We start from the raw sequence: 21,841 nt of genomic DNA on the forward strand, positions 1-21,841 counted from the left end.
GCGGGAACAAATTTGTGCTATATAGCACAAACCGTAGAAGACTGTAAGGGACCTGTTATGCAGAAAACGGCACTAACAAAAATTCTGCACAAAATGACGAAATAGCCTGTGCAGTATTGCTTGTAGTGGACACGAAGGCTGAAATGAGCCCGAATCAGAAATCTGAGCATACCAATTTCTCCAATCTCTCCCGAAATTTTTGTAGACCTGCGAACGCTCGCCAAAGCTCACTGAAATCAAAGAAAGTGAGCAGGCGTGTGTTGGAGCTGCTGGCCACTAAGCCCGAGAGACGCAACCTGTTCTAATACCAATTTTTGGAATTAGGGTTGCAAGAAAACACGCACAGCTTGGAGAAGACAAAGGAAGCTCAAGGCACACAATAGAGAGTGTATTACTTAGTGTGCAATGAAAAGATAAATAGCCCTAGAATGAATGGACGTATATACAATGCACAGGGAAAAAAACCTCCTAAAGAGGGAAAAAATGCCTCGGCGGCCCTAAGTGTGTTCACACACATCACTACCACATGTATATGCCATATGGTAACACCTGGAAGGACTTGTTGCTTCACAAGATTCAGACCCGAGTCCCAGAAACAAGTGGCCCATGGAGTCCTTCCAACCGCTGGATCTTCACGAAGATGCGCAAATGTCATGTGACACATCCAACCCTATGTGTCCATGAACAATCTACAGTACGACCATGGTTCAATTCAATCAATTCAGTCTAGAATAGGAAGTAATCTGGCACTTTTGTAAGTCTGTTCGCAGACCGTGCATGTCCAGACACTTAGATTAGATGCATATCCTCTGGTTGCACACAGCATGATCATCAGATTCCCATCAGAACCCATCAGGAGCATTTTTACAGTGCATAGACCTATTTTTCCTATTTTTGACATTTTTCACTTATTATCTTTAAGTGACTTTTGTTGGAAAGTAGGTAGGGCAATTTTGCTAAGTTTGTATATATAGAAACCTAGTGCTAGCACTTTCTGGCAGAAGAGGCAGCAGGAGCATTGCTCACAGGCAACTTCTCAGCAGGACCCCAGAGATCTCTAGCATTTTTGCACCACAGCATAAGAGCTAGCATTTTTTGGACAAGTACCTAGATCAGCCAGTGTTTTTGCATCTGCATCTGCATCAGCCTGGCGACAGAACCACAGCAGATCAGCCCCAACGTTAGCGGATTCCCACCGCAGGAAGATTTTCAGCCCTAGCGGTTTTGCATCTGCAAGACAACTCAGCGTTTTTGTAGATCTTCGCGACAAGACCATCAAGCACACTAGCGTTTTCAGTTTTCAACAGTCAGACTCCATAGTAGAACCCCCAAACCTTGCAGATCTCACCTTCCCGCAACAGATCCTCGCCGCACGGTGAGATTCATCAAGGTTTACAGTTTCAGCTTGGAAAACGCAGATTTCAGCATCTGCGTTTTCAGCGCGTCGTCGTCGCATCGTCGTCATCGACACCGTCACCAACATAGAGTCAAAATTCAGCAGATAAAGATTTGCAGATTTCAGCCCTTAGCATTTTCAGATTTCAGCCCGTCTCGTCGTCGTCCTCATCGTCGGCAAGTCCAAAGCATTGTAGAGATTTGTGCAATCATAAGTAGACCGCTCTCGCCATAGAGAGTGGGGCCTTCGGAGGAGGGTTTGACAACATTCTGGTGTCGTATTCTCTTCTCTCTCTATCTCTCAGACTTATGCACCTTCATTCACAGTGTTTATCCACTTTGTTTGTGATCACTTGCACTCTCTCACTAAAGGAACGGAAGGCTCTCCCTTCTGTAAGTAAAAGGAACCTTGAGCACAGTTCGTAGCACGCATCTTGAGCAAAGTTCAACATTCACTTCCGCTGCACCTTACATTGGTATCAGAGATTTTGTAGTGTTCTGTATCACTCAAGGAAAGAACCACAAGAATTTTTTTGCTTGTTGCGGTCGCACATAACCCAAGACCTCTTGGGCGTGTCGATTCCTAATTGTGTTTTGAAGAGTGACAGGAAACCCAAGAAAGAAGGGCTTGTCCAGCCTCTTTTCACTCATTGAGAGCGGACCGTGCACTTAGCGGTCGGCCAATCGACGTGAGGTGGGAAAAAGCAACCTTGGTGTGAGCGCAAGGCCGCCAAGGGGTGCGCCCGTGGAAAAGAGCATAACTTGGGTGAAGAGAAGATCCTTCTCTAACACAGATTGCAAGCAAAAGAAGAACCTCAAGACCCTCAAGAACCAAAGAATCCAAGACCCACAAGAACCCAAGTTCCTCATGAACTTAAGAACCCAAGACCACACAAACCCACAACCCACTACTTCAGTGGATGGTCATCACTTGAAGCGAATGGATACTTCGCTTGGAGGTGATGAGCATGAGAGAGGCGAAGAATTTTCCCCACCAGGAAGTTTTTCCGACCCTTCCCCATCTACGCCAAGGATATGGAGGAGTTGGAGCAGATGTTTATGGAGAACAAGTTAGACCGCGAAGCAAGGAAGTTAGAACGCGAAGCAAGAAAAGCAGAAATTGATCGTAAGTACGAAGACAGAATGGCAGCCATAGCGCGTGAGCGCGAAGAAAGAGAAGCAAAATTTGATCGTGAGAACAAAGAAAGACAAGAAAAATTTGATCGCAAGAACAAAGCAAGAATGCAAGAGATGTTGCAACTCTTTTCTCAAGTGCAGACACAGATGCAAGAGATTCGGGAAAAGGAGACTCTCTCAGTCTCTTCTTCTCCAACGCATGACACACATGATTTGCATGATCATGATAAGCATGACGATTTGAATGACAATGATAAGCATGATGATTTGAATTATAATGACAAGCATGATGAATTGCCTGATAACGACAAGCATGATGATTTGCATGATCAAGATGTGATTTCTCACAAGCATGATGATTTGCAAGATAAAGATGATGTGATTGTTCACACAGATGATGTCTTAGTTGATACTTTCTCTAGTGAAGCTAACCTCATTGAAGATTCGATCAATCACGAAGAACCGATCTTGGCTCTCGAGTCGAGGTGCACAGAACCCCTAGGTCCAAAGAACCCCCACAGGAAGTACTATGTGTTCGCATGATTAATCAGCACGCATTGTTCGAGTGTTTCATTCGTGATCGTTTCCTGTATTTTAGTCAGCGTCTTTATGCGATCCCTTTTCATAGGCATGCCATAGTGTTTGTTGAGCACAATTCACTCATGGATGAGCACGAATGTATGCGGATTTCTCATGAAAAGATGAATTGTTTGCATTCAAGGAAGTCACATTCAATGTCTCTTCCTTGGCATGACACAGTTTCCGAAAGAGCACAAGACGGATTGAGCATCAAGCATCGGCATGTCCATTGTGATTTGCCACAATTGATTGATTTAGATCAGAAAAACAAGATTCGATCTCATTGTTTGCGTGTGTGTGGTGAAAGGTTTGACACTCCGTCTGTTTGTTCATCTACATGGCATGCACAATCTTTGAGGAAGATGAGATTTTTTCCAGTCACTTTACATGGAATAGGTATGTTCATGTTTTTGTGTTGGAAGTGGTTTCAGGAATTTTCAGCCTCGGAGATTCTTGAAGATGCTAGACGCATGACTATGGACAAAGATGAAGCATCGAAGGAGCCACAGAAGACTGTGTGTCGCTTTCGGCGCGGCCCAAAGACGCAAGCGTTGCAGACCTTTATGAAGTTCAAGTATCGCATGACCCACACATCAGAGTGGGCCGGCGAAGAGTCCTTTCCAAGATTCCCGATGTTGTTGGCGATCTCCCTCGACGCCATACAGTTCGGTACCAGTACCTCACTTTGAAAAGGAGGGGATGTCACGTGATACATCCAACCCTATGTGTCCGTGGACAAGCTACAGCACGACTAGAGTTCAATTCAGTCAAGTCAGTCTAGAATAGGAAGTAATCTGGCACTTTTGTGAGTCTGTTCGCAGACCGTGCATGTCCAGACACTTAGATTAGATGCATATCCTCTGGTTGCACACGGCATGATCATCAGATTCCCATCAGAACCCATCAGGAGCATTTTTACAGTGCATAGACCTATTTTCCCTATTTTTGACATTTTTCACTTATTATTTTTAAGTAGGTAGGGCAATTTTGCTAAGTTTGTATATATAGAAACCTAGCACTAGCACTTTTTGGCAAAAGAGGCAGCAGGAGAATTGCTCACGGACAACTTCTCAACAGGACAAGATCTCTACCGTTTTTACACCACGGCATAAGAGCTAGCGTTTTTTGGACAGTACCCAGATTAGCCAGCGTTTTTGCATCTGCATCAACCTGGCGACAGAACCATAGCAGATCCGCCCCAGTGTTAGCAAATTCCCACCACAGGAAGATTTTCAACCCTAGCGTTTTTGCATCTGCAAGACAACTCAACGTTTTTGCAGATCTTCGCGACAAGACCATCAAGAACACTAGCGTTTTCAGTTTTCAGCAGTCAAACTCCACAGTAGAACCCCCAAACCTCGCAGATCTCACCTTCCCGCAGCAGATCCTCGCTGCACGGTGAGATTCATCAAGGTTTACAGTTTCAGCCCGGAAAACAGATTTCAACTGCGTTTTCAGCACGTCGCCGTCGCATCGTCGTCGTCGACATCGTCATCGACATAGAGTCAAAATTCAACAGATAAAGATTTGCAGATTTCAGCCCTTAGCATTTTCAGATTTCAGCCCGTCTCGTAGTCGTCCTCATCGTCGTTGACATCGTCGGCAAGTCCAAAGCATTGTAGAGATTTGTGCAATCATAAGTAGACCGCTCTCGCCATAGAGAGTGGGGCCTTCGGAGGAGGGTTTGACAACATTCTGGTGTCGTATTCTCTTCTCTCTCTATCTCTCAGACTCATGCACCTTCATTCACAGTGTTTATCCACTTTGTTTGTGATCACTTGCACTCTCTCACTAAAGGAACGGAAGGCTCTCCCTTCTGTAAGTAAAAGGAACCTTGAGCACAATCCGGAGCACTCATCTTGAGCAAAGTTCAACATTCACTTCTGCTGCACCTTACAGCAAAGAAGGCCTAAGCAAAAGGTGGGAGCATCGTTGTGTTGAGCCTCCTTTGGTCTTGGGAGTAGTTACAGGGGGGTCTTGAGCAGCATTAGTCTGTCACAAACTGCTGACGTATCAAAGCCCTGAAGAAGGGAGCCAACTTGCAGATGCCGGCCGAGGGGCCTAAACCCTAAGAAGAAGAAGTCCTACCAACTTATGGGGACCCCATCCGATGGGGCCCCAAGTGACATAAAGGATTAAAATAAAGCAGGACCCACACACACACAGAAAAGGGCTGGCGGAGGAGCTGATGACATTGCAGCTGTACAGAAATTATTGCACTGACATGATGATGTGGCAGACTGTACGGATTTCCACGTTTTCTGCTGTACGGAATTCCGTGATTTACGTTGGCAGCTTTTTGGCATTGCTTTTGGACCAAAAGCTTTTGAGTTTGAAGGCTTTTGATGTAAAACTACTTTTGGGGCCTAGGGCCTTTAAATATGAGACTAGGGCTCATTCTCTAGCATGCTTCCTAGCGAAGGTGCAGAGTTTGGAGTACCGGCTTGTACTGTGTTGATGCAATATAAAGAAACACCGAAAGGGACGCCATGTTGCTAATTGGACTATTTTCTAATTTTTAATGATTCATTTCTTTCTCTAGGATATTTTATTGTGTACACTAAGAACTGTTAAAAGATTGTAGCTACAGGAAGCGCCATCAAGAACGGAGAACTCTGATGTGTCATTTGATGGGTGACGGTAAACATCGCGAAGGAGTTTCCATAAGTTCGGTGGAAAGGGCCGGGTTACGAGTGCCCCTTATGCGTCACATGATGGGTGACAAGTGCATCAGAAAGGGGGCATTCCGTAGGCTGAGGAGGAAATCCGAACTGAGTAAGAAAATACGCGTAAGAACGCAAGCACAAGAATAAAGATGGGTTCAAAGAAGCTTTTTACGAAAAGCAGGAACTTTCACGGGAGGGCAGATGCTTTCCCGCGAGGAGTCTGTGTCTGCATTGCATCTATGCCCGTGTTCTACACCCGGGGACGCCTAGAATGTGTTCGTGTAGCATTGTTTTCACTAACTGAGTGAGTTTTTAAAGTTTAAACAAGTTCAAACTTTATTTTATAAAGTGGCCGGTCACTTTTAAGTGACCAACCCTCTTATAATAAAAAAAGCAATGCTCTAAAAATCCTACGTTAAAACTCTACAAAAAAAAGCCTACGCAGGGCTGGCTGAATTCAGCGATCTCTCTCTCTCCTCTCGCTAGGGGCGCCAGGCTTTTGCTTTTCGGCTCCTATTCCCGCCGGATGCAAGGGCCTATAAAAGGGTAGTTAGCGTTCCAGTTTTACACACGCCAGGAGCAGCAGGAGGAGTTAGCGCTGAGAATTTGGAGCAGTCATTGCGAAGGAAATTCAGCAAGTGTTCGTGTGACGATTGAGTACGGAGGTCGCTTTTCCAAGCAAGGAGCTACAGGTATAATTTGTTGATACGCATTGCGAGCTATTGCTTTGTGTGGTTGTTTTTGCAAGAATCCTCCCTCACGGGAAGTACGACCTTTGCGTCTAAGTCCCTCTCGGGAAGTACGGCTTCGCGCCTAAGTCCCTTACGGGAAAGTACGGCCTCGTGCCTAAGTCCTTCACGGGAAAAGAACGACCTTCGGGTCTAAGATTATCGAACGGAGGGGTTTCCTCGGATTCTTGTGTTGGTATATGAACTCTCCCTGAATAAAGAATACTCTTGACGGGGAGGGGACCAGCCCATCTTCTGGTCCCCAATATTGTGTCGATCTTCTCCCTTCTCTCACATTTGCAAAGTATTTTATTTTTCAGATTTCTAAGTGCTCGTGTACACTCCCGTTTTGTGACAGAGGTATCAGAGCTCGGACTCCTCTCTCTCTCTCTGCAAAGAAGGACGATTCCGGGAAGAACGGGAAGAACGGGAAGAACCATGTCGAGCCAAGGGAGAAGCGTTGAAGAGGAGCTTCAACAAGTGCGAGCTCAGCTTGCGGATTTGCAACAAATCTTACTATTGCCAGATGTCCAAAAGCTCTTGGGCGGAATGAAGAGAACGAATGGAACCGATGCAGCCGGGCATCCAAACCACACTGTTGGCGTGAGACCACAGGAAGAAAGAGAAGAACGTGCCGAGGTGCACAAAGGATCTTCAGATCGGAATGAACGGCCTACTCCAAGGAAAGGCCAGGAAAAAGCGCTCTCTTTGCTAGATGAGAGCAAGGACATCTCTATTTCATCTCCATCTTACTCCCCTGATTATACTTCTACTTCTCAATCTTCTCGCCAGAAGAAAGAAGCAGCTACTACTACTACCCTACATCAACCTAAAGATAAGCCTCGATTCAAGAAGCATGGTCGCAAGTCTCAACATCGCATGAGAGTCTTCAAATCGGGCGACAAGGACATCAAGTTCGAAACCTACAACGGACGGAGAGATATCTCCAAAGCACTGTCCTTCATCAGACAGTTTGAATTCGCCTTTACCAATGGGCACTTCACAGAAAGATCCAAATTGCGCCATGTGGGGATGCACCTCAAGGAAACGGCAAGTAATTGGTGGTTAGCCAAGATTCTGGAAGGTTCTCAGGCCAGAACTTGGGAGAGATTCAAATCTGAATTTTATGAACAATATGAGCAGGACATACGAAAGGAATGGGACTGGCTCGCCCAGAAGGAACATGAGAGAGTCACAACCTATGTGGACAAGTATTGGTCGGTTCTTCTGAAGGTCACTCTCTTCATGAAGATTGCCGACGAGGAAAAGAAACGAAAGTTCCAAGCGGGTCTCCAACCGCAGCTTCGAAAGAGCATGAAAGTGTATCCGCATGACACTCTTCAGAGGATGATGGAGTCAGCAATCATTGCTGAGGATTTGCACTCAACTGGGACGCCCAGAAAACTGGAGCATAGCACTTACCGTGCGAGACAAAGAGGGGTCTACGATGACCAAGGGGGCCAAGGAAGAAAACGTCCTCCATCTAGGGACCAGGATCATTATAATAAGCCAGAGGGCAATGGCAAGCGAACTAAGTATCTCTCTCCTACTCAACTCCAAACCTTCAGAGAGGAATGTCCCTGAGGATGTCCATAAGACTGCTTTCCGCACAACCTTTGGACTATATGAATTTTTGGTAATGCCTTTCGGCTTGACCAATGCTCCTGCGACGTTCAACCGCATGACGGACCGCATTTTCAGCCCGTATCGAGCTTTTACGGGAGTATTCTTTGACGACATACTCATCTTCTCTAAGTCAGAAGAGGAACATCGGAAGCACTCGGACCTAGTGTTTCAAGAATTGCGAAATCATGAGTTGCATGTGAATGCAAAGAAGAGCGAGTTCTTTCTCTCAGAGATACACTATCTCGGCCATATAGTCTCACAATCAAGTGAGTATGGATCCTACCAAGATCCGAGTGGTAGAAGATTGGCCTATTCCCACTACGGTACATGATGTACGTAGCTTCATGGGATTATGTTCGTATTATCGAAGGTTTGTCCGAGGATTTGCCCACGTAGCAGGACCACTTCATGATTTGACAAAGAAGAAGATTCCTTTCAGATGGGGATCGAGACAACAAGGAGCTTTTGATCGGCTCAAGTACTTGCTAAGCCATGGACCTATTTTGATAGTGCCTGACTTAAGGAAACCATTTGAGGTTCACTGCGATGCTTCAGGCGATTGCATCGGAGCAGTGTTAAACCAAGAAGGCCATGCAGTGGCCTACGAAAGCAGACGGCTTAAGGATGCAGAGTTGCATGCATCAATCTACGAAAAGGAACTTACGGCTGTGATTCACGCCTTATCCAACTGGAAGCACTATCTTCTAGGAGCGGATTTTGTGATCAAGACTGATCACCAGAGTTTGCCGTATTTTCTTACGCAAAGGAAACTATCTGAGAAGAAGATGAGATGGGCAAACTTTTTGTCTATGTTTCACTTCCAGATCCTTCACACGGCTGGGAGTAAGAATGTGGTCGCGGACGCATTGTCTAAGCAGCCTAGGGTGAACGCTATCACTTCGGTGTATCACCAAGAATTAGAAGCACTACCGGATTTGTATCCGAATGATCCAGACTTCTCCACCGTTTGGGGAAAGCTACATCGTGGAGAGAATGAGTTTCCCTATTGCATTCGGGACGGTTATCTCTACCACCATAAGGCCATATGTGTGGCGGAACCATTAAGAAAGAAGATCATGGATGAAGCACACGCTTCGTCTTATGCGGGTCATCGGGGTATTCTCCCTACGACCTTAGCAATGGAAAGATATTTCTTTTGGCCTAGCCTTAAAGCAGACATTGATAAGTATGTCAGGGAATGCTTGGTTTGCCAAAAAGTGAAGTATGATCGGCATAAGACGCCTGGGTTGCTACAACCATTGCCTGTGCCTAATGAACCTTGGGAAAGTACTGCAATGGACTTCATCATGGACCTCCCTAGAATTAGACTGGAAATGACGCGATCTGGACCATTGTGGACAGGTTTAGCAAGCAAGCACACTTTATACCAGTCAAGGAAACGATCAAAGCAGATCATATGGCTAGGGTTTTTCTGGCACAGATCTTTAAGCATCATGGAATGCCTAAGTCTATTGTGAGTGATCGAGATCCTCGCATGACAGGAAATTTTTGGCGTGCCTTGATGGATAATCTTGGTACGAAGTTGAATTTTTCATCTGCCTACCATCCTCAAACGGACAGGCAAAGTGAGATAGCCAACTCCACAGTATTGGATATGTTAAAAGTTTATGTGTCAGACCGGCAATCTGACTGGGAGAAATATTTGCCCCTTGTCGAGTATGCGTATAACAATACCATACACTCATCGACGGGGAAAGCACCTTTTGAGATTCTCTATGGTAAGCCTTTGCTTCCACCGATCCTTTTAACTAAGGATAAGATCTTTGCAACAGATGAATTTGTCCAGGATTTGGACATAGCCTACGGGCAAGTTAGGAGAGCTATTCTACGCTCTCAGGAAAAGCATAAGAAAGCTGCAGATAAGCACAGGAGGAATCTAGACTTAACAGTCGGACAGTTAGTCTTACTCAAGTTTGAGAAGGCAAGACTTAAGAAACAAGCGTCTCATAAGGGGAAGGTGGTAAAACTTTCTACCCGTTATTATGGGCCGTTTAAGATCACTGAGCAAGTGAATGATGTCACCTTCCGATTAGATCTACCGCCTAATTGGAGGATCCATAATGCTTTCCATGTCAGTTTACTTCGGCCGTATGTGGGACCGCCTCCGAGTCAGCCTAGTGCTGAGGAACCTCCTGAGGTTGAGGGAACAGAAGAAATACTCCAACCGGAACAGATAGTAAGTCATCAGGAGCAGCCCCTCAAGTCCGGAAAAATAACACGGAAGTATTTGGTTAAGTTTAAGAACTATTCGAATCTAGATGCTCAGTGGATGACGCAGGAGGAATTAGCAGCTTATCCCCAGATACTGGAGGTATATGTTCAAGCACTACAGTTGAGGTCAACTGTTTAGAGAGGGATGTTGCTAATTGGACAACTGTTTAGAGAGGGATGTTGCTAATTGGACTATTTTCTAATTTTTAATGATTAATTTCTTTCTCTAGGATATTTTATTGTGTACACTAAGAACTGTTAAAAGATTGTAGCTACAGGAAGAGCCATCAAGAACGGACAACTCTGATGTGTCATTTGATGGGTGACGGTAAACATCGCGAAGGAGTTTCTGTAAGTCCGGTGGAAAGGGCCGGGTTACGAGTGCCCCTTATGCATCACATGATGGGTGACGGGTGCATCAGAAAGGGGGCATTCCGTAGGCTGAGGAGGAAATCCGAACTGAGTAAGAAAATACGCGTAAGAACGCAAGCACAAGAATAAAGATGGGTTCAAAGAAGCTTTTTACGAAAAGCAGGAACTTTCGCGGGAGGGCAGATGCTTTCCCGCGAGGAGTCTGTGTCTGCATTGCATCTGTGCCCGTGTTCTACACCCGGGGACGCCTGGAATGTGTTCGTGTAGCATTGTTTTCACTAACTGAGTGAGTTTTTAAAGTTTAAACAAGTTCACACTTTATTTTATAAAGTGGCCGGTCACTTTTAAGTGACCAGCCCTCTTATAATAAAAAAAAGCAATGCTCTAAAAATCCTACGTTAAAACTCTACAAAAAAAAGCCTACGCAAGGCTGGCTGAATTCAGCGATCTCTCTCTCTCCTCTCGCTAGGGGCGCCAGGCTTTTGCATTTCGGCTCCTATTCCCGCCGGGTGCAAGGGCCTATAAAAGGGCAGTTAGCGTTCTAGTTTTACACACGCCAGGAGCAGCAGGAGGAGTTAGCGCGGAGAATTTGGAGCAGTCATTGCGAAGGAAATTCAGCAAGTGTTCGTGTGACGACTAAGTACGGAGGTCGCTTTTCCGAGCAAGGAGCTACAGGTATAATTTGTTGATACGCATTGCGAGCTATTGCTTTGTGTGGTTGTTTTTGCAGGAATCCTCCCTCACGGGAAGTACGACCTTTGCGTCTAAGTCCCTCTCGGGAAGTACGGCTTCGCGCCTAAGTCCCTTACGGGAAAGTACGGCCTCGTGCCTAAGTCCTTCACGGGAAAAGAACGACCTTCAAGTCTAAGATTACCGAACGGAGGGGTTTCCTCGGATTTTTGTGCTTGTATATGAACTCTCCCTGAATAAAGAATACTCTTGACGGGGGGGGGGGGGACCAGCCCATCTTCTCGTCCCCAATACTGTGTCGATCTTCTCCCTTCTCTCACATTTGCAAAGTATTTTATTTTTCAGATTTCTAAGTGCTCGTGTACGCTCCCGTTTTGTGACACGCCAAGGTTTGGAGCCAATACTCTCTGGGATGGAATTCCGCCACTCCGTGTCGCGTGTCGTCTCTCTTTCAGTTCGGTTGTTATGCTTAAAGTTGTTCAGTCTGTTCTTTTCTATTGGCACGTGGTTCCCGTCTTGTGACACAGCCCACATGCATTGAGGAACAGTTGAGACAGCCACTTGTTTAGAACCCCTTGGTCAGCACACAGAGAGGCCACTTGGTTGGTAGCAGGCCTCACGTCTCTTGGGCTCCGTGGTAGAGGGTCCAGCCCATACTTATAGAGATTGGCTGCAGCTTCCACCTCTTCCCGAGGAGTTGCAGAGCATTCAACTGCGTGACATGAGGGGGGCGCAGAGCATGTGTCAAGATATCACAAAGGCTATTCGTGCAGAGTGGCACATTCCTCTGGAGTCGACAACTCCCTGCTGGATGGGGGCCTTCATGGTTCTCATCTCAGTCAGGGCTTGTACACTCACAAGGTCCTGCAGCTTCTTCGAGGTACAGGGGGAGGGCCGACTCCACAGCATCTCTACCGAGGCACTAGAGGTGGGCGAGTGCTTCTTTCAGCGGATCAAAGGTGTGGGCATCAGCAGGAGGACTTGTGTTATTGATCCAGACCCAATTGCTCTCGAGTCTGGCCACTGGGATCTCTGGGCGTGAGAGAGTCGTCCTTTGGCTCGGGACCCAAGGGAGTGGTTTTGGCAGGACCCCTTCTCCTCAACTGACCACCCAGGGATTCCATTCTTTTAGTACACAACCCAGTTGGGTCATCCCATACTAAAAGCTCAAAGAGAGGCTCGTCCTGCTGCAGCGACTCACTGGCGGGAGGAGGGTCTCACGGCCGAGTTCCTAGAAAGATTCCAGGAGTGCTTGTGGGACAGCAGGCAGCCGAGGAGAGACACCATGTTTCAATGGTTAGTTGCACATCGAGCTACTGCAGTTGGGAGCGGTCTCTTGGCAGCATGCACGGATAGTGACCACCCACTTGAGACTCAACAACATTGTCTGTGGGACTGTCCCATGCCACAGCAGGTTTGGCTTCGGATCTTGCGCCTGATTCCTGCGTTTTCTCCAGCCAGATAGTACACTTGGGTGTTGCTGCCTGGTCCACACTCACGGGCCCAACACTTGTCTTCGAGATGGCTTCAATTAACAGGATGATTGTGCTACAAGAGGGAAAGTCTACACTTCAACCTGCCACAGCTTGTTTCTTAGGAGTGGATCAGTGATAGTGAGTGGTGTTGGGAGCTCATCTGCGGCCTGACACTGTGGGTGATTTGGAGAGCCTGTTGTTTCGCATCTTCGAGGCTCGACCTGTCCCACCGGCGCAGACTATTCGTGACGTTTGGCTGGAGCTGGTCCACACACTCAGGGGCCAGTATGAGCGCCTTCAAGGTAGCTCCGACCGCATGCGGGAGCGGAGCGCCGTGAGGCTTTCTTCTGATTGTGGTGGCCTGGACCCATCTTCACCATGGTCCACGGCGCGCCTCGATGGCGATACTATCAACCAGTGTAGCTATTTCCCCCACCCTCTCCTGATTTACCCATCTTTGTACATATTCTATTTTTTCATTGGGAGAGTCTCCTTATTTGCTGATGTAGACATCTCTTGCAGGGGCAGTTTGTAGCCCATTGGGCACTTTTCTTAACTAATAGAGGGTCATTCATTATTCTCATTCCATATCTGAGCTCTTGATATTCTGGCATAGTGAAGTTAGCAATCACAACCAGACCGCGCTGATCTTTTAAGGGGTATCTCGATGCACTAAGATTACATAGCTAGGCGATCTCACCCAATTTGGAAAAATTTATGGTTGGCACATCACAATGCAACACGGATGATTACAAATGCAATCAAGACATAAACACATAAACTCCTAACACCATGAGAAATTCAAAGGTTACACTTCCCCATGAATGCTCCCCTCAAGAACAAAAGTCCGGGCCATGAGATTCAAAGGCCATATACAACCAAACGCCTCTCACACCATAGTCTGCTTCATTCGGAGGTTCCATGTACAACTAAACGCTCCCCAGACCATAGCCTCCATCATTTAGAGGCTTTCCAATGACAACACTCACATGAACACTCCCCCCCCCGGATCAAGACCCAAGCCATGAGCTATTCAGATATTTTCAATCACACTTTTCTTTTGAAGAAGCTAGTGGTGACACATGTCATTTGACTAGAAATCTGACGTCGAGGCCACTGTGGCCACCGCAAGGAGTGCCATGCCGATCTCCTCTATCAAATCTTTATTACCATAATCTCTGTTCAGCTTGCCTTTGTCGTTGTCTATCTGTGAGTTTTTGCTTTTGCCTTTGGCTTCAAACTACCGAGCCAAACAAAGCGTCAAGTTACATTTATAACAACTCTAATCGTACCTCGTGGGTACCGAGGCAGCTAACTGAGTACTGGTACTGCCATCTGTAACAAACTGTTGACGTGTCAAAGCCCTAAAAAAGGGGGCCCCCTTGCAGATGCCCGCCGAGGGGCCTAAACCCTAAGAAGAACAAGTAACATAAGAAGAAGTCCTACCAACTTATGGGGACGCCGTCCGATGGGGTCCCAAGTGACATAAAGAATTAAAATAAAGCAAGACACACACACACACACACAAGAAATCGCGAAGCTGTCTGATGACGTGGCAGATTTCCAAAAATCACGTTGACTGATGACGTGGCATGCTGTACGGATTTTCCGTGCTTTGTGCTGGCTGATGACGTGGCAGGCTGTACGGATTTCCGTGATTTACGATGACAGCTTTTTGGCTTTGCTTTTGGATCAGATGCTTTTGAGTTTGAAGGCTTTTTACTGTAAACTACTTTTGGGACATAGGCCCTTTAAATGAGGTTAGGGCTCATTCTATGGCATGCTTCCTGGAGAAGGTGCAGAGTCTGGAGTACCGGCTTGGACTATGTTGATGCAACATAAAGAAATACCGAAAGGGGCGCCAAGGTTTGGGGCCAATACTCTCTGGGGTGGAATTCCGCCACTCCGTGTTGCGTGTCGTCTCTCTCTCTCTTTCAGTTCAGTTGTTATTGAAGTGCTAAAAGTCTATTCAGTTTGCTAAAAGTCTGTTTAGTCTGTTCTTCTCTATTGGCACGTGGTGCCCGTCTTGTGACAGTGGTATCAAAGCGTCACGCCTGTGCTTTTCTAAAAGCATACCGGTCCTACAAAAGAGCAGACAGAGCTATTGAAATTTTAATTGAGGTATCTTCGCCCTCCAGCACATACATATTCTTCATCGCGCGCATCGGGCGCGCTCCCGTCTTCATCGCTGTGTCTTACAGGGCATAAGCAATAAAGAACCCAAGACTTGGAATTCATGGATTCAGCAGAATATTTGCAGTTTCTGCTCAACGAGCTTCACGACATTCTTTCGTGGCATCCTCAACAGAATCTTCCAATGCTGCAAAGTTTTCAACAATTTTTGAACTACATGTTACCCCCTCTGATGCCCCAGGTGGTACCTCCTCCTCCGGCACCAGAAAGTACGAGAGCTTCCAACTGGCAACCTTCTCAGCCTTCTGTTCCGATCAAAGGAGTCTTCAGGAATATGGTGCAGCCATCTGCTGACCCTAATCCAATGCAACCAGCTTTGCCACCTCAAATGTCCACACCTCCACCATCACCGCCACCAATCTACAATGGTTGGAGCCCATACGGATACCCTTATTATCCATACCTAGGATATGCGCCTAACCAACCCTAAGATTTCAAAGATGGCGGCAAGACAGTCAAATTTTTCACTTTTTCCGGGGTGAAAGATCGCAAGAAAGCATTGCAGTTCCTACATCAATTCGACAACATCTATGCTTTGGGGAACTATACAGAAGAATCCAAGATTTCTCGAGCAGGGAGATTTCTTAAAGATAATGCTATGCAATGGTGGAGTTCAATCGCGACACAACCGCATGCTCTAAGGACCTAGCAAGCTTTCAAGACAGTTTTTGCGCGTAGTTAGATGACTTCTATGTTTGAAGTCCGGATATTGGCAGAGTGGGGCAACTTGAAAATGCTTGCCACCGAAACCATGGACGAATATAACCAAAGGTTTCTCAACGTGTATCTTCCGGTGTCCTTTAGATCTCTTCCCTTGGAGACCCAATGCGAGCGGCACACCATTGGACTACCATCACCATTGCAGGAATATTGTCTATCCAAGCAAGTCTCTACGATGCAAGAACTTATGGACCATGCCGCGGTCGGCTACAAACTGATGAAGGGAAAGCTAGAGTTTACCACAGAAGAATCTCCGGCCACAAACCACAACTCTCGCCAGCAAAGAACAAATTCTCGAAAGTCTCGTGAAAGTTAACCACAAAGGCCTCGTTTGATGCCTCAACAACGAGACACCTTACTACAAGAAGGCCGATGCTTTGGATGCTTTCAAACAGAGCATAATCATTCTAATTGTCCCAAACGCACTGATAGACCAGAGGAGCCGACGCCCGCACCAACGGTCGACAAAACCCCAGCGCCACCTCTTGCTAAGAGAGCTAGACCCTCTATTGAACTAGTTCTTAATATTTATGGCATACGCCTTGAGAGTACAGATGAATTGTGTCGAGCATATGGCAAAGTCAATGGCTTCAAAGCACTTATTTTCTTTGACCCCAGAGCTACAGAGAACTTCATTCATCCAGAATTCTTAAAGTAGATGCACTTTGATTATGATGCAGAGGGTGGAGAAATTGAAGCTGAACTAGCCACAGGGCAAACTCAGAAAGTAGTACCGCTCATTGGCGCTCTTCCAGTGACTATTCAAAATTATCATGGAAAAGCTAATTTCCACATCATGAAGTTGGGCAATTGCGACATTCTCTTGGGTATGCCTTGGCACGGCAAGAATGATGCGACTCTCCAGGTTCGGAATTCAACCATCACCATGATGCAGAAGGACAAGCCAGTCGTCCTCAAAGTTCGGTTGTCTGAACAAAACCTCGAAATAACTCTCTACTTGTTTTTTTTTCTTTATAGCTAGAAAGTATTGTTTGATAACTTGTTTGAAATGGATGGTATTTGTTTCAAACTTGTCTTGGTGCCGATTTGAAATGTTTGACTCCGATTTTAATACTGGTTTCAATGATTGGTGATTTTACTCCCGGGTGGAGTAGTGAGAAATGTTGTTTTGCTATTGTTTGAACCTCCGAACGACGCAGACGGGATGTCTGGGGAGCGTTTGGTTGTATGCTTGTAAAATAATTGTTGTCGTGACTCCCGGCCCAGACGTGGATGGTTATGCGGGAGGAGTATTAAGAAGTCTGAGCAGTGGTTACTCTCAGCACCTCAAAACGACGCAGGCTGCGGTCTAAGGGGCGTTTGGTTGTAAAAGGCCTCTATATCTCCCGGCCCGGACCTTTTTAGGTTATGCGGGAGGAGTGATGAGGGAGTCGTTGAATATCTCCCGGCCCGGACCTTGTTAGGTTATGCGGGAGGAGTGTTCATCGGCGACTTTATGTTTCTATGTCTTGTAACATACATATGTAAGCATTTGTTTTGCATTGTGATGTGCCAACCACTGAATATTCCTAATTGGATGACATTACCTAGGTATGTAATTTTAGTGCATCAAGACACCCGTTGAAGATCAATACGGTCTGGGTGTGATGGCTAATTTTACTACACCGGAATATCAAGAGTTCCGATGTGGACGAAAGGAGAAGCTAACTCCTTGATCAAAAGAGCAGAAAGGAGAAGCTAACTCCTTAATAAAAAGAGCAAACTGATTGTCCCTCGGAATGTCCCTCGGAAATTTTTGAGCTAACTTGAGTTGTTTTGCAGATATGCTGTAATCGCGGACGATTACTCTCTTTCAAGAAGGGGAGATGTAACAAACTGCTGACGTGTCAAAGCCCTGAAGAAGGGGGCCAACTTGCAGATATCGGCCGAGGGGCTTAAACCCTAAGAAGAACAAGTTACAGAAGAAGAAGTCCTACCAACTTATGGGGACCCCGTCCGATGGGGCCCCAAGTGACATAAAGAATTAAAGTAAAGCAGGACTCACACACACACACACAAGAAATCGCAAAGTTGTCTGATGATGTGGCAGATTTTTGAAAATCACGCTGGCTGATGACGTGGCATGCTGTACGGATTTCCACGTTTTGCACTGGCTGACAAAATGGCAGGCTGTATGGATTTTCGTAATTTACGCTGGCAGCTTTTTGGCTTTGCCTTTGGACCATATGCTTTTGAGTTTGAAGGCTTTTTACTATAAACTACTTTTGGGGCCTAGGGCCTTTAAATATGAGGTTAGGGCTCATTCTATGGCATGCTTCCTGGAGAAGGTGCAAAGTCTGGAGTACCGGCTTGTATTGTGTTGATGCAATATAAAGAAATACCGGAAGGGGCACCAAGGTTTGGGGCCAATACTCTCTGGGGTGGAATTCTGCCACTCCGTGTCGCGTGTCCTCTCTCTCTTTTAGTTCAGTTGTTATTGAAGTGCTAAAAATCTGAGTCATTCTGTTCTTTTCTATTGGCACGTGGTGCCCGTCTTGTGACACCATCCTTGTCCAACTGACCTTTGCCACTGTCCTCTAGCGAACTCCTCCATTTGCTTTTGACTTCACAAACTCGAGCCAAACATTTTGTTGGGTTCATTGAGAACTGTGCCGATGCATAGGCCGCTAAAAGGATGGTTGACGATCCGTTAACCATAGCTTTTGGTTGGTTTTGGTCGATGTCGTCGGGCCTCGAGCAAGGTAGGGACATATTGAAATTGCAAGATCTGGTAATCGGGTACCTTCTCGCACTCCAAAAAATGGCCGTACAAACCAAGCTGTTAAAGATCCAAGCTGATTCAATTCCACCACAAAGGGAACTCCACACGCAATGGGCTCCGCACAATCTGCTATCCCTCTCTGAAATCCGAAACTCTGTCACCGATAGCCGCTTCGCACGTTTGCCTTGTTGTAGGCCTTGAACAAATCCAAAGCTCCACAAAAAACTGTGCATAACAAGGGCTAAGAGTTCCGTCCAAGCTGCACAAAATCCGTTCCACGGCTTATGCCAAACTGCTCCACAATCCGCCTTTTCAATCTCCCAAGCCGCACCTCAATCTGCCTTTCACAGGTCACCGAGGCAATGCCAAAACTCTTAACACTCTCTCTTGGGCTCCAAGTGGCTCTGCACTTCTCAAGCCGCTCGAAACTCCAAGCTCCCCACTTGCTTTCTTGCAAGGCCGCTTTCTTACTCCCAAAGGCACCACCGCAAGCCTTCCTGTCCAAAGAATTGCCCTATCACCTCAACCTATGGCATTTCAAAACGCTAGGTTCTTTGGGAGGGGAGGGGAATGGGCGTTAACCTCCAAGGAATGTGGCCTTCAGCCTTTCAAAACGCTGGCCAGTACATGAGGGGGATGAGCCATTGCCTAAATTGGATGAGGCAGCGTTTCAAAACGCAATAGACCTTTTGGGGGGGGGGGGGGGGGGGGCGGCGGTAGTTGTGGAGATGGCTAGGCGCTGCCAGGGGCTGGCATTCTGAAACACTAACAAGAAGGGGAAGGATGGGTCGGGGCCAACCCAAGGGAGAGCACCTCCTTCTAGCCGCGTTTTGAAACGCTTGCACGGACCACGACTCGTTGCTTGGAAAGCCATTATGGCTCATCTTTCTTCGCATGGTAGACGCTACGCTTGGAAAGCATTCAGTGGAGTAGAGCATTCTCTCTTACCCTTGTTGACCAATCACCCAGGCATACTTCCATTCTTGCCGAGGCATACACACATTCGATGATGTGGTTGACGCGCCTGGGAATATGCTTAGCTTCTCTCAAGCAACTGCACGTTTTGGTTTGGCCGTGCATTATCGTCAGATTTGGAGCACACTTGAGCACATGCTGGCTGTTTTTTTGCCCATTGCGCCACTGGCCAATGGATGCCATACGTCATATTGGAGTTTATGAGACACACCTTTTGTTGCCATTTCTACCAACAACATTTATGCTTCTCTACTACACGAATCTTGGCTGGCTGACCATTGTAATGCAATATGGTCTTTGCATAAACCTGATCAATGGTGGAGACAGGCTCTTATGGCAATTTGGAAGAGCCATTTGCCTCTAAAGGAACATCTGTTTCTATAATGCTGCTTGCTGGGAGTTCTCCCTGTTGGAAATCTCCTTAGTGTGCATCACATCAGCTCTTCTCGTTGTGTCAGATGTTCAGCCTGTGAGACGAGACTATCAGACACCTGCTTTGGGATTGTCGTTCCACCAAGGCCTTCCTTGATCACATATCAGCATGTATGTGCCTCCGCTTTCCCTTGTCAGTTTTCCACAAATGGTTCTGGGCTTTTGGCATTCTCCCATCTTCCCTTCAACAATTTGTAGTCTTCTTCACATGGATCAGAGTTTGGGCCCTATGGTTCTGTGGCATCAACGCATCTTCGAATGTTTCATCAGCATGATGGGGATCCCTTTCCTTCGTTCAAGATTTTACGTCGGCAATCCTTACATTTTGCCCTTGATGTTGGGGACATATCCCTGATTATCCTATGAGCTTTCACTATACAGAACACTTCTGTGTTCTGCCCTTTTTTTCTGTTCTTTCTGATGGGTTCTACTCAATTTGAGGTTTCCTATTTGTGAATTAATCAAAAGAGAATGTGTGTGTGTGTGTGTGTGTGTGTGTGTGTGTGTGTGTGTGTGTGTGTGTGTGTGTGTGTGTGTGAGAGAGAGAGAGAGAGAGAGAGAGTACCTGGAAGGTTTTCAGATAGTGTTTCATCTCCAACGTTCAAGAAAATACAGTGCCAGCGATGGTAGCTATGCAGAAAAAAAGCGATGGTAGCTTATGGGCGTGCGTTTTTCGAGTAAACGCTTAAGGAGGACTGTGGAAATGAATCGGGGTCACTTTTGCCCGGCTTTTCCTCATTGTTAAAGTAAATTGGAGCTTTGGTTGTCCAATGTAATCAAGGAAATCTATTTTATTCCCAAAATTGGAGCTTGGGATGTCCAATGTAATCAAAGAAATCTATTTTACTCCCAGAATTCTACAACACCGAATGATGCCCAAGAGTCGCACCCCAAAGTCAACCAAGGCTCTCAAGCCTTCACTTAGGGTAGAGGAGCATATTAAGAGGCGCCTAAACTAGGTGGGCAATTGTGAGCGCTCTATTGACCATTTCAAGCGTGGAGGGGCGCAAAAGGAAGAGCTATGCAGCAGGAGTCTATGGCAAAGATGACAACGTGATCAGAGCTCTGCATGCAAAGATCGATGCAGATTTTAGATTATGTGTAACAAAAAAGGGTGCCAAAAGCGAAAACATAAGGGGTGTATATAAAGTCGGCACACCCAACAGGGATTGAACTCTCGATCCAACGGCCATGACTTCTCCTCAGGCCCGTTAACCACACAAGCTCTCACGTGATGTTGACACTAAATTGGCGCAAAATTGTTTTAACATTGGGGGTAGACAAGTCTCTAAAGGGGGACCCACCTTTTTATTGGCTCCTTTACTCTAGAAAAAGTATCCAAACCAAGTTATGAGCCCTCCACACTATATGTAGTATATGCCCAACAACTAAGTGACCATGTCAATTTAATTACACAGAAAGGGAATGGTACAAACGGATGCATGGAAGACCCTGGGAAATACTAAAGACAACATTGCAACCCATAAAACAGACTAATATGCATGCATGGCAAATACCGTGAGCACATAATAGAATTCGTATGCCAACAGAGAGCGATAGAGCGCTTGAGAGAGCAAAAGAGCATGTGCAGATGCGCCTCCTAGAGCGGAGTGTCACATCGGCACAGCAAGAGAGAAGAGAGGATGGGAGAGAAGAAACATGCAAGCACTGGGTACAATCTCCCCCCGTGCAAGAGAGAGCATTTCCCTTTTGCACGTATTTTATTTATAGATTCTTCCATGCTCAAAAACGAATACACATTGGCCGGCCGGCACAAATGACCATAGCTCGTAATGAGCACTTAAGTAATAAATGTACGTATCCCTTATCCATAACATACTCCAAGGTTGAAAAAGCAACTGCCCTCAATTGCAAGGTACATAAGTGGTGGAGTCGAGT

General features: G+C 46.3%; 1 protein-coding gene across 2 annotated transcripts in view; it reads right to left on the reverse strand.

Moving 5' to 3' along the window:
* The window catches only part of LOC147459301 (golgin candidate 6-like), a 77,951-nt gene extending 57,287 nt beyond the window's left edge, over nt 1–20,664 (reverse strand). For both annotated transcript variants that reach the window (XM_086510593.1, XM_086510591.1), the window contains exon 1: nt 20,508–20,664. In XM_086510593.1, coding sequence (XP_086366719.1) covers nt 20,508–20,534 — 27 coding nt within the window. In that variant the 5' untranslated portion in view covers nt 20,535–20,664. The remainder of the gene's footprint in view (nt 1–20,507) is intronic.
* Nucleotides 20,665–21,841: the final 1,177 nt, after the last annotated feature.

This window comes from Adiantum capillus-veneris, chromosome 4 (genome assembly GCF_014529385.1).
Source record: "Adiantum capillus-veneris isolate H3 chromosome 4, ASM1452938v2, whole genome shotgun sequence".
Classification (NCBI taxonomy): domain Eukaryota; kingdom Viridiplantae; phylum Streptophyta; class Polypodiopsida; order Polypodiales; family Pteridaceae; genus Adiantum; species Adiantum capillus-veneris.